Here is a 13,248-nt window from a genome sequence, read left to right as displayed (position 1 = left end):
GCGGTTGTCTTGTTATGCCGCGGTGATTAGTTTCCTCCAAATCTGCCAAGATGAGTTCTGTCGTCCCGATACATCAAATGTACCTTTTCCTCATCCACTGTGACAGTTTTGTTGGGCCCATTCATGTCACTGCAATTTAAAAAAAAGGGGGTGGGGGTGGGGGGTCTCGCATTTGATGGTGTATTTATTTACAGAACCACCTTACTCTGTTGGTGCTTTTATCACAGCTGAGTGACGTAAGCAGGTGGCATTTTTATTTTTTTTTACAAACAAAACCAAGTTAATGCTGCTCTTTTTAAATGTTTCATATTTTTTTATTTGCCTAATTGAAGTGTTTGCCATAAACATGTTTATTGTCATAGCTGGTAACTTTGTGAGTCACACAAAAAAAGAGGAACTTTGTTATATTTTTGTTGCATCTTAACATGAAAACTGTACGTTTTCTGAGTGATAAGTCAGTCGATTTTACGTTTAAAATTCATGCCAGGTTAATGTGTATTGCTAAAAATTGATTGAAAACTGTAGGAATGAACCTTGGAAATGTTTTGCCCACAAATAAAGTGCATCACTGGTGGTTTTCAGCTGGAGCAGATGGATTTGGAGGTGCGAGAGATCCCCGCCCAGAGCCGAGCCATGTACAACAGCAGGCTGAAGAGCTACAAGCAGGAAGTGGAGAAGCTGGAGAAAGACTTTGTAAGTACAACACGAATAGCATCACTTTATAAAGGAAATAGATGTTTGTTAATAACCATTAAGTGTTATTATGCAACTTTATTTCACAACATTTCTTCAAAGGAATAAATATACATGCAAGCCTTGTTAAAAGTTGCTGCAGTCAAACCCCATGTGGTTTATAGACAACCCAAACCAAACTCTAAGTGCACTCGTTTTTACCCACATAAACAGTCCAGCACTGAAGCTCAGTAGTGCATCCACAGAGGTTAATTCACAGTTTATATTTGAACTTGTGAGCAGTGTCCATTGAGAGCAGGTTGTGCATGTTTGTGTTTCAGCTCCAGAATCTGGCCTTGTTTAGTAATTCATAAATCCCTATTTATTTATTTATTTTTTTAACTTTATTTCAAAACTCTGTCAAAGCTTTATGAACAGTCCAGTCTTTTGGGTCACTTGTTTTTACTCTGTGTTTACTCAGTGTTGCTCAGGATACTTCACTTGATCAATACTAGTTTTGAACTAAGTGATTATCCAGCTCAAATGAATGCATGTTTACTTCATTTCCTTTTTTATTTCCCTCAGTTTTTCTAAAAAAGTCAAGACGTGTTTTGGTTATTTATATAACCCTCACATTGCTAAAATAATTTTCAACTTTTTGTTTATTTTGTTTGTTTGTTTTCTGTTGTCACATTAGTTGCACTCAAACTCACAAAAACACACAAAACCCACCGCTGGCCCTGAGCTCCGGAGTACCCCGGCCTGACCCTTCATGAACCAGTTAGGATGTGATTTATGTCCCAACATGTGACAATAATTGGATATAATTTACAGTGAATTTCTAAATGTGCTAAACCAGCAAACTGGAGTTTTTTCCCCATTTTGGAATTGGACATAATTTTTAGAAATCTGTAAAAGTGATGGACTTACCCTGTTCTGTCATATATTAGGCAATAACCCATTTATTTATTTGCTAAACTTGCCCTCCGCCCCGTAGAGACCCATGAAATTTGAATTGAGTGCCCCTCAACATTAGCCAATAGCGTTAGACATCCACTACGTACAGCGACATGGCGATGCAGGAATTTTGCGCCATTCGTGCTGCCACGCTTGGTAGTGATGTTACCGCAACGCTGGACTTGTGAATGCATATTATGCATTGATGCAACAGAGGGAGGTGTCATGATCACGTGGGGAGTTACTGCCGAGCCCCGGGTGGGAGATATATTAAAAATGAAAGTAAACACGACCATAAGTTTTGCTTTTGTAATCAGAATCAGCTGAGACGGCAAAATGGCAATACAGCACTCCTAGAGCTGTTCTCCGTTGGAGCTGGAGCTCAGATCACCAGAGACTGCACGGGGACTTTGGAGGACAGGCACCTTTAAGAGTGGATCACAATAAAAAGCATGTTATGTCTTCAATAAACGGAAGTCTGCAGCAGCACAGTGACTGCCCCCATACCCCCTTTATACCGCCATCACCTTATCTTTGGTAAAAAGGACACTATTGTGCAACATTACCATCACGGTCTATGCACTTATTAACAAACTAAGGCTCTCTGATGCCACCACGGTGTTGTGGCAAATTGGCATCATTGTTTTCTAAAAGAGTCTTAAGACTGAGATGCCCGGCTAAAACAGCACTGCTGCATAATTCAGCTGATGCCAAAGCCTTTTCAAATGAGCGCTGTTCCTGAGCTGATGCCATCTTTGTTGTTTTTCTCCATTGCAGCTCTGGTGCAAAGCCCTCCCAACAAACATAGAGTGCTGTGATTGACAAGAGACAAACTGTTCAGTCCAGTGGCAGACCTGCTGAGGCCACAGCACAGCATGGCTAGACCAACCTGCAGAGCTAAATCTGTTTGCTGCTGCTACGGTTGGTCTAGATTTCTAAGCTTGTCTCAACCATCTTGATGTAAAACTATCAAACAGCAGCTCATGTGGGCAAGAACACATACAAATATAATCAAAGTACAAATTCTGTTTATTTACACCCTTATTTTTAACCCTTGCCTGGTGTCTAAGATAGTTTATCTAAAAGTTGAAAGTGAATTAATATTCCAAAACTCACTGTTTCACAGGCACATAAAAATGTAAAAAAGCCATTTAGACGGAGAACTTGTGTCCCAGTGATCTGAGAGTGCAGAGCTGAGAAATGCTAACTGAGATGACGGAGGAGTTCTCTGTGCCAAAACGGGTTGCTTTCCTCACCCTGGGCATTTAATTGGCTGATGATTAATCTTTACCTTTTCTTCTCCCCTCACTTACCATGCTTAATCATCAAGCAGTGAACACCTGCTGTGGACGATATTAGAGCTAATTCTGATTGCTAGCAGTTTTTAATTTCCTATCTTTGGAGCATCTGCGGGAAGTTTTGTTTCTTAGCATTCCTTCATGCCTAACCTTGCATGCACAGTACCCCCCCCCCCCCCCCAAAAAAAAAAAAGACAACATCTGAGAAAATGCACACATTACTTGTGTGTTGAGGCCTCCTGGCTTTCTCTTAACTTTGACTCCCTTGTTTGTTAGCAATTATCACTTCTGTGCCTCTGTATGTGATGTGGCTTGCTCTGTGTACGCTTAACTAGGAACACCCACCTTACAGGCTTACATTTAGTGTTCAGAAGGCAAGAACTTCAGCCCCCTCAGATGTGTATCAGAAGTGCCAAATGCTATAGCCGAGCTCAGCCTCTGACTTCCTGCGGGCCAAGGAAGGACATGACACTCGGCTCGAAAGGCGTCTTGTAGAAAAAAGGCGATCTCCTTTCTTTTTAATGTAAAAAGCTCTGTCTTTGTTGTACTTTCTGTAGATATCAAGGCCTTTTCACTCCCTCACTGCTCAATCTCTCCGCACTTCCCACCCCCTACAGGCCTCCCACGGGTGTCTCCCTCTTTAACCTGCTCACTCATTCTCTCGTTCGCCCACGGTTTGAAGTATTCCTACCACTGGTGTGCCAGCTTGAAACCTCATTCCCACTTCTCTCCAGACAGGGCACAAGTCGACCTCGCTAACCCATCCATTTCATCCAGGAAGACAAGTTATCAAACAGGCATCCCTAAGGTGTATATACGAGCTTTGTTGCCGTGACGAAGAGCTTCATTCTGATAATGGAGGAGATGGTGGGGGTAATGGGCCAAGACCGACATAAAGGAGCAGTTAGATGAGATGCTATCTTTACAATGAATAAATAAGATGAGCGGTTTTTTATTAATGAGAAAAAATATTATTGTTATATGAGATCAACCAGTTCAAGTTGAGGAATCAGAATGACTCAGCTTTTAAAAGCAGCTTTGATGAGGCAAAGAGCACACCCAACCCATACCTAATGTAATCAACCTGATGAGGTTAACCCCTCCAGTGGACCAAGATTAGGTGAGGCAAGTAACCGCAGCCATCTATTGTGGCAGGTATTTGAATTGTTAAAGATGTGTTTCACTCGTTGAATCAAGACATTTGCAGTTGTCTCTAGTAAATGGTATATGGCCTTTATTTGATATAGCGCCTTCTAGAGTCCTAGAACCCCCCAAGGCGCTTTACAACACAATCAGTCATTCACCCATTCACACACACATTCACACACTGGTGGGGATGAGCTGCAATGTAGCCACAGCTGTCCTGGGGCGCACTGACAGAGGCGAGGCTGCCGAGCACTGGCGCCACCGGTCCCTCCGACCACCACCAGCAGGCAACGTGGGTTAAGTGTCTTGCCCAAGGACACAACGACAGCGACAGACTGAGCGGGGCGCGAACCTGCAACCTTCCGATTACGGGGCGAGCACTTAACTCCTGTGCCACCGTCGCCCTTCTAGTAGTGATGAATGCTTTGTAAGTTGTACTCCGGGTACAAGGCACTTGGTACACGAGTTGACATTTTGCTCCGTCTCTCTCGGTGCATCTCATACGTGTTGTCACGTGATGATGTCACGTTCATAAACTTTATTCAATGAAAAGTTGGATGAAATGTTTTAATCTACTTAAGTAAAACTGAAAATTCAACCACGCACATGTTCTATATAATAAATGACTTTTATTTATCGTTTTTATTTTTTTTTCCATGTCTCCTACGCTCAATTTTTTTTTTCATGACTGTAATGGAACTGACACCGTTGCTATTTTTTAGCACCGGCTGTATACGGTAATATCGTAATACTGCCCAAGCTTAATTGCCAGATCATTTGAGGATTTGGAGGCTTATTTCCAGATATTTGGACATCTCACCTCTGATTGGATTAGAGCAACGTGACACTGACTCCATTTTCTCTGCAACGTTGATGTTTTATCTCTACAAATAACAAAAGCTTGAAGGAGTTCTGCTGTATGGTGATGTTGCTAATGCTAACAGTTAGCTTATACTAGCCGAGATGTTCTCTTCTGGTTCCTGGACATTAAACCAACAACAGCCTTCCCCATCACGAGTCAAGATGGATGAGTCCATCAAAGTTAATTGACAGCAGTGTGTCACGCTGTCTATCAGAAGCTATGCAGGAGATGTGTGAGGTGTAAGAGACTATTTTCATGTCCAGCCTGCATGAAAAACTCAGAGTGACTGATTATAATCAGAAATAATTATACATTTTTTTCCAGTGAAAAACATCTTTAAATCTGTGAGATGACAGCCATGCGTTGTGATAAAGTACTTGCTGAAGACAGAGATGGGATTTGTCTCCAGTGAGGATCCTCTCTTCTTGGTTTCTATTTAGGACACAAAAGGCTCTCCTTACTCTTTTTGAAGCTATACTCAAACGACCATCCAAGCTCCTGGATTTCTTTCTTTACTTAGGAATATCATTTTAATAAGTTACTAAATGATTGGATCACTGTTCAGTTCTGATCACAAAGATAGATAGATAGATGATAGATGATAGATAGATAGATAGATAGATAGATAGATAGATAGATAGATAGATAGATAGATAGATAGATAGATAGTTAGATGTAATTATTGTGCAATAAGAAGGTAGAGCAACTGAAAGATCGTTGTTCAACCTCTTGATTAGATTGTTTCAGAGATTCTTCTCAGCAAAGAAAACATTTTTTGTTGCTTATTTAAAAACCCAATATGTCCTGATTTTATTCATTCGTTTACTGTTTTATTTCACCTACCAGCATGCATTGTGCTTGTTTTGTCTCACGTGGCTGTTCAGCTCCTCTTCCAGTAGATGGCGATATTGCTCTAAGGATTTTCATCTGTGTCAGGTACGACAGCATAGGACACATTACCAGTTACTTATCCTCTGTGATGTAGGAGTGGACTCACAATGACAAATCCATCCATGGATAGATGGAACTGGAGAAGGTATTATAAAAATGTCCTTGTGGTATTGGTTTGCTAAGATTTACAAAGATTAAATTTGTCCAATCAATAATGCAACTGCATTTATTTACCTTTTTACCCTTTCATGCTTTTAAATCCTGATCAAGGAAACAAGAAAACATGATCTTCTTCAGGATGTTTAATATGACGATAAAAAGACGTTGAAGCAGTTTTTACACAGGTTCTAGAAAAATTCAGGTCGTTAATATCTTTTTAATGAGTGATGATCCTTGTCATTTCCTTATCTTGTGTTTAAGAAGTAGAGTTTTGAAATGTCTTCTTTTATTCCACTTCTGATCCAAATAAGAGAGACTTTGTGTTCAAGGATTCTCGACTTTAAAAACGGTTAATTAGCGCTCTTTAAATATCATAATCTAAAAAGTTTTACTGTCCAATAACTCAAAAATGTCTGTCTTAAGTTGCCCTGGATGGTCAAGACATTTTTATTGATGGCATAAGAGCCATTGTGTGATGTTTTTGTGGCACGACTTAATTTACTTGGTTAGAAAACTGATGCTTATTTGTTACAAGATGCTGAGTATTGTTCTATCAAGGACCAGAAAACGATGCCATTCATTGCTGCACGTCACTCATTGAAACGCACGCTCTGTCATCACCAAGCTTTTATGTTGAGTTTGGTAAATAAACACACTGTTTCTGTTCATAATATGAACTATTCCAAAATCTGATACACTCACATATTTTAACGTTTATTTTCAAATGCAGTCCTTAAATAAAAGAATTCTGTGTGAAAAGGGTTGAAATAATGTTGGAATGATTGTCTTCTGGGTCATTTCTGGCGTCATTTATTCCATTATGAATCTTCAAATGAAATCATGGGACTCGCTGTCACTGGGATACAACTATCCCCTCCTAATTTCCAGTTTTCTGCTGGATATTGTTCTGGAGCTTCAGTTATGGTCAAGGAGTATGTTTGGACTTCTTGTTAAACCTTTTAGATGGAATTCTTCCTAGTGTCTGCCCAGGGAGATGATTAATGCATTTCCAAAGTGTCCGCCAACCTTGAAATATTGAACAGTTTATTTTCCAGGTGTCCTAAGGCCAACGGAATGGAAAAAAGCAGTTTTTACTGATTTTTCTTTTCCCTTCTCTAAATATCTGTTTCAGAAGTGATCTGATAAAGAAAATTTAAAATGAATGTTTTGATAGGGACCCTGATTGAACATTCAGTGCTTTTGCAGAAAATTAGGAGCTTATTTAAGTTTTAAAATGTAAATAATATTAAATTTAACTGCAGAAATGCAATTGAAATAAAAACATTATATTTTGAAGCAATTAGATGTGTAAAATGTCAACTTCTGTAAGACCAAACTGATGTGTAATGAAGAATCAATGGATGTGACGTCTTCCTGAATTATGAAGCTTTTTCGTTGTTTTTTCAAAAATGACTCCCTCTTGAGAAGTCAAGGTTGTTTTTTTGTTTTTTCTCCAGATCTGTGGAAATATAATATGCTGTAAAATGATGGGTTGTGGATTATTAAAACAAGCCCCTAAAGTGTGTACTTTAAGGAGACTATGTATATTTTTACTGTTAAACTCTGGAAATATTCAAGTGTTGTTGAAAATGAATGAAATGATGATCAGTCGTTGAAAAATATTGGTGGCTTTGTAACATCTAACCATAAAAATTGGGTCAAAAATACATTGGAAACGGGCCCAAGTCTCTGGGTGACGCCATATTAGACACCATGTTTCCTTCTACAGGAACCCGTGAAGACAAAACACATTTACTGATTTGTAACAAACGGTTGCAAAAGTTTCACCATTCATTAAAGTTGTTGTTTTATGCATTTACTTCATCACTCGTTGCCAGTGATGAAGGGGAGTCTGATGTGTTTGTCATTTAGCTGGAGGTTGCTCCCTCAGAGATTTTTGACCCTAATGCCTATTGGCAAGGTCTTACTCGAGCAAAAAAAAAAAAAAAAAACCACATGCTTGCAATCATTTAGGTATGTACAGCCCCCTATCACAAGAGAAACTACACATTAGTAGTTTTTACAAAACAATGCCGTTAATTTGCCGCAAGGCCATGGTAGCATCAGTAAGCCTTAGGTCATTTATAAGTGGTCAGACCTTGCTGGTAATGTGGCGCAATCATGTCCTTTTTACAAAAGATTACGCGATGGTGGTTTAAAGGTGGTACAGGGTGGTCTCTTCCGTTTATCTTGGTTATAGCTAGCTTTTTTATTGCAATTGAAGCCGCGATCATTACGTTTTCTTGACAAGCCGATCCTAAAGGTGTCTGTTCTCCACAGTCCCTGTGCAGTCTGTTGCTCTAACAGAGAGAAGCTCATGGGGTACTGCATTGCATCAGTTTATCATCTCAGCTGCTTCTGTTTACAAAAGTGAAACTTACTGTCTGTCTTTACTTTTGTTTTCAATATAGTTGCCGTCCAGAGCTCGGCAGTAACTCCCCATGTGATCAGGACGCCTCCCTCTGTTGCGCCAATTCGCAGTAGTCATTTAAAGGACAGACATTTGCCACAATGTTACTACTAAGAGAGGCGAAATGAATGCCGCAAAATTCGCGCATCGCCATGCTAGCATGGCACGTTTATAAGACACACTGTTACTGTAATGTTACGCTGATTTGCTAGCATGGTGTATCTGTTGTCGTTTTAAAAATTTACATATACTTGCCCTAAAAATGGACCTTTTCAGTGGATAAAATATTGTTTACATTGTTTTATATTCCTTTAGCCACAACCCATGGATATTTCAAGTTGCTGAGACCATTTACATTTCATGTAGTGGGTGTTTGGCACAATGAACAACTGAATGAGAGTTTTCAAAGTTATTTAACAGAAAGTTGTGTTTTTTACTCCCCAGTGTCTTAGAAGTAACTTTTTAAACACAAGGTGCTGATAATCATATTGAGAGGAGATTTTTTAGGACGTTCCTCTTCACCAGTAGTGATTATATATCAGCTCTGGTGTAATCCATCTTGAAGGCTTCTTGTTTTGTTGCCCCTTGTCCTCATTATGACGACTCCTGCGAGAGACAACATGACAGACCAACACCAGTCGGTTGTTAGACACTGTAAATCGCCTTAGGTTGCCTTGGCTTACTCGTTCTTACCAGACACAAAGAAGCGAAGGCAGATTGACTTGTTTAATGATTTTTATTTTATTTTTTTGCCTAACAACCCATCAACAACACCAAAGTCTAATCACTCATAAGAAGTCATGAAAGAACTCCCCTAAAATTGTCAGGGATTTTCCCCCTACATCTCCTTTGCACTGAGCACAGATTTAAGATGTAAGCAAACAGATCTTCCTCTCTGCTTACGAATTACGGCTTTCATTTGGAATTTGCTGTGTGCAGTATGTCTTCATCAAGCTCTTTGTGGATTTGAGGAGTTGGAGGTTTTTCCTGTCTGCTTTATGGACACCAAGGTTGGATTCCATAATGGATTAGCTCTTTATCTCTCAGGCAGAAAACATCGTTTTTGTTTTGATGATCTAAACCTACTAATGGGTTAATTGTAGAGTGAAGCAGAATATTACAAGGGCACAAGGGGATGTCTTGTTACTTGGGATTTAAATATTAAATTATAGGGATTTTCAAATCATTACCAATCAAATCAATAATTAACTTTTATTTTATTCCAACAATTAAATATCTAGAAGCGGTTATATGTCTCAACCAGGTGATAACCAGTTAGATAAATGTAATAAAATATATTTTTCATCCCCGGATAGAATAATTGCAAAGGCAAGGTTAGTGTAGAGCTAGAAAGTATTGGTATTTTGTGTAGTACAACCTTTAAAATGATCACAAACAAGGTATTAGTATCTCAGAATACATATTGGCAATACATCTGGGGTCAAGCTTTTTTTTAGCCTTTAACAAATTGAGTGCTTGTCAGAGGTCGGCTTGCAGAGATCTCATAGCGTCACATTTGTAAGGAGATCACCCCCCTGCCTCTTCTTCATCTCCTTGTGTTAACTTTTGTCTGCATGGAGGGAATATCTGCATTTTGCCCGAAGCGCTGGATTTGTTTGTCAGTGTGCAAATTCGGCCGTTATCCAACCACCCGATCGTTTCCTTTCTCGCTTATCTCTTCTGGCCCCTCCAAAGTCACCGTACTTCTACACACAGTGACAGCGATCAGTATAGCTTTCAGACGCTTGTCTGGCTCCGTCTACCAAGAAGCGAAGGCCCTCCCAGGTCCCCTGACTGTCCTCAGGGCTTGTGTGATTGAGTGACTGGAGAGAGCGGGGGGCTAAAGATAATAAGGGGGGGATATAAAGACATGGAGCGATGATATGATAACACCCCCTCCTCCCTTACCCCGTTCCACCTCCCCTGTTCTTTCCGTCCTACTCTGGATTGTTCATGCACCGAGCCTGTCCCATGCACACAGTGTAAACCAGAAGTGACATGTGACACCCACTCCCCAGTGATGTGCTGACAAGCAGGTACTAGAATAGGTGACAATGTTTTCTTTTTTTTTTTTTTTGCCAGGCAGGCTTAAGTATGGTGAAGGGATTCATGAAGTATTAATGAAATATATTATGAATCATTGGGCCTGTGTTTCTCCCTCTGTGTTTTAGGCAGTGGCATTTGATTTTTAATAAGTAAGCCTCAGTGAAGGCAGGGCTGAAGAAGGAGCTAAAAAGAGGAGGAACATTTTTACATTTCACGTTTATCAGTGCTTCTTAATAGTTAGTTGCATGTTTACATGTTTTTTAAGCCTTGTTCACAGCCCCTACGCACAACACAACACAGACGTGCTCACAATTAAACTTAGTTTCTCCCTCTCATCGTAAGTGTTTCTAATGAGGGAGCATGCCAGAACAAAAAGGGGAAGCATTTTTGCTCTCAGCGACCAACAACTTTGTATTTTCTCTGGTGTTTTTGAAGCCTGCAGAGGAATCTGGCTGTGGCCTTGATCAGAATTACACTGGTGAAGATGAATTACATTTATTTATTTAATTTTTCAATTATCCCAGAGGTTGGCCAGCATTAGAGCATCAGCTTACTCCTGCAGTGAGTCTTACTTACTTTTGTTTCCCTCATCAGCACAGAGCGCTTGTTTGTTTTCTGTCATTGAGCTATTTATTGTGAACACATCTTTTTGTTTATCTTAAACCAACAATTTTTCATCAAAAAAACTCATTGATTATTAAATATGTCAGCAGTTAATGTAACAATGTAGAAAAAATCTTGATGTTTTTGTTCATTTTTATGTTCCATTTCTTATCTTTATTTTTTATTTAAGCTAATTCAAGGTGTGACACATCCTCCCTGTATCCCTTAGTTGGCTGTTTCTTATCATTTATGAACTGCTGGCGAATTCCGGTGCAGAACCTGTAGATTCCCAGGAAACTGTTAAGTGGATTGGGAAGTTCATGAGGGCACATGTTGGAAGGGCTTTAGAAAGAGGCCTTACTGGCCTCATCAGCATCTGAATGTGTTCTGGCTCCTGAAATGACAAAGTATACATAAATATATAGAGATAATGATCTGGCTAAGACTCTATGTGTGCAGCTGTATTCTTATGCTAACAGACGTGCTATTCAGCACCAACAATGGTCACATTACAATAAAAGGCAAAGCACTGAAGGAGATGTGTGTGTGTGTGCGTGTGTGTGTGCGTGTGTGTGCGTGTGTGTGTGTGTGTGTGTGTGTGTGTGTGTGTGTGTCCGTCCACGATGGACGCGCATGTGCACGCCTCTCCCTTTGTGTCTAGGTTTTTTATGACTTTTTTTCAATTTTAGATAACAATCCAAGAATAGACATCAAACAAAAATGAATCATAAATGGAGGTCAGGACTGAGCCTTTTTCCAAAGCAGAGAAAGGGTTAAAAGTGAATGTATCTTTAAAAAAGATGGGTAGACTGATAGGTGAGGAGCTCTTCTCAGCAAAGGGTTCAGTGAACCATATGTAGGTGCCCACAGGCTAATGGGCCGGTTGGTCCCTGGCTTGCCAGGTATCCAGTATGCACATTCACCCCCCCCCCCCCCAATAATACACAAACGCACACATTCACACACACTTTCCTTCTTTCCTTGTCATCCTCCAGTACCCACCCCTCCCACCTTAACTCTGTTAAAATACCTCCTCCACTTTCCTCTAATCTCACCTTTTTCTCTGGTGCTGACCCGGGGAGGCTGACTTTATTCCCCACTGCATGCCAGAAGCCAGCGTTGTGATCGGAGGCCGGGCCCCTGCGCTGGTTCTCCTCTCCTCTCCTCTTTTCTTGCCCTGGCTACCCACCTCCCCGACGGCTCTGCTCTATTGATTTACTCCTCCAACCAATGCTGTCTGTCTCTGTTTTGCACCACCAGCACCTAGGTCCCTCATTTCTTACAAAAAAAAAAACCTGCTCACTTTTTCCTCACTCCCTTCTTTTCTTCTTTCTCTCTCTTTCATTTCTTTCTGCTCCCTCCTGCTCAGCTATGTGCTCGGTAAGAAGAAAATCTGACAGAACTTGAGGAAAAAGAGGCAAAAGATGGGATGGGAGTGTGGGAGGGGAAATAAGGCCTTTGATTTTTCATTAGAAGCGCCGTCGTATTTTAATATTGGGTTTAATCGGGCCCTCGTGCCTTAAAGAAATAACCACTGAGAGACGATCCCTCTGCTTTCTGAAAGTATACGGTGCTTCCTCCATCAAAGCTCTCCTTGAATTTGCTCTTTTGTTTGGAGTTCACTTGCAGTCCCCCCATCCCTGTCTCTTTTCAGGCAGTCTCCTGGCCTCTTGCTGTACGGTTACAGTCGTTAGGCTTATTGACTGATCTCGGCCGTACTTAGCAGTAGAAACGACTTTGACAGGGAAATACACCACTGGTATCACAGAGGTATGAGCATGAAAGGCCCCGATCAGAATCCTTCCACGGTTAGGCAGTTCCCCAGGAGATGGAATCCTGTATGTTTGTGCTTTAGTTTAGAAAGTGGATATGTTTGTGGGACTATAGCAGGTATTTTTGTATTTGCATTTAGAATTTTATCAAAAAAGGTGAATGGAAATTTTAAAAAGGCGATTTTTGTCTTTCTTGGAAAACTAGATGAGTATTAAAAGAATTAAAAACAAATATAAAATATATTTTCTTTTTTCCTCTTCTTATTTATGACCACTGCCATTGCTTTTATCTATGTTTGTTTTTGGATAGCATAAACTGCCCTTTCCACTAAATTACCACCTTAAGCCACATACAGCCTTGCTCTCGTGACCCTTGCTCTTTTGTTTTTCTTCTTGAAACCGATTCATTGTTTTCCAGTTTTTCTGAAGTTT

The 13,248-nt window shown here is 40.3% G+C and overlaps 1 protein-coding gene across 5 annotated transcripts in view; it reads left to right on the top strand.

Moving 5' to 3' along the window:
* The window catches only part of vti1a (vesicle transport through interaction with t-SNAREs 1A), a 141,095-nt gene that overhangs the window by 16,006 nt on the left and 111,841 nt on the right, over nucleotides 1-13,248 (top strand). For all 5 annotated transcript variants that reach the window (XM_054749757.2, XM_015962599.3, XM_015962598.3 and 2 more), the window contains exon 3: nucleotides 583-693. In XM_054749757.2, the coding sequence (XP_054605732.1) occupies nucleotides 583-693 (111 nt within the window). The remainder of the gene's footprint in view (nucleotides 1-582; nucleotides 694-13,248) is intronic.

The sequence above is a fragment of the Nothobranchius furzeri genome, chromosome 16 (assembly GCF_043380555.1).
Source record: "Nothobranchius furzeri strain GRZ-AD chromosome 16, NfurGRZ-RIMD1, whole genome shotgun sequence".
Taxonomy (NCBI): Eukaryota; Metazoa; Chordata; class Actinopteri; order Cyprinodontiformes; family Nothobranchiidae; genus Nothobranchius; species Nothobranchius furzeri.
The sequence above is the reverse complement of the archived record's forward strand: the minus strand, read 5'-3'. Positions and strand labels throughout refer to the sequence as shown.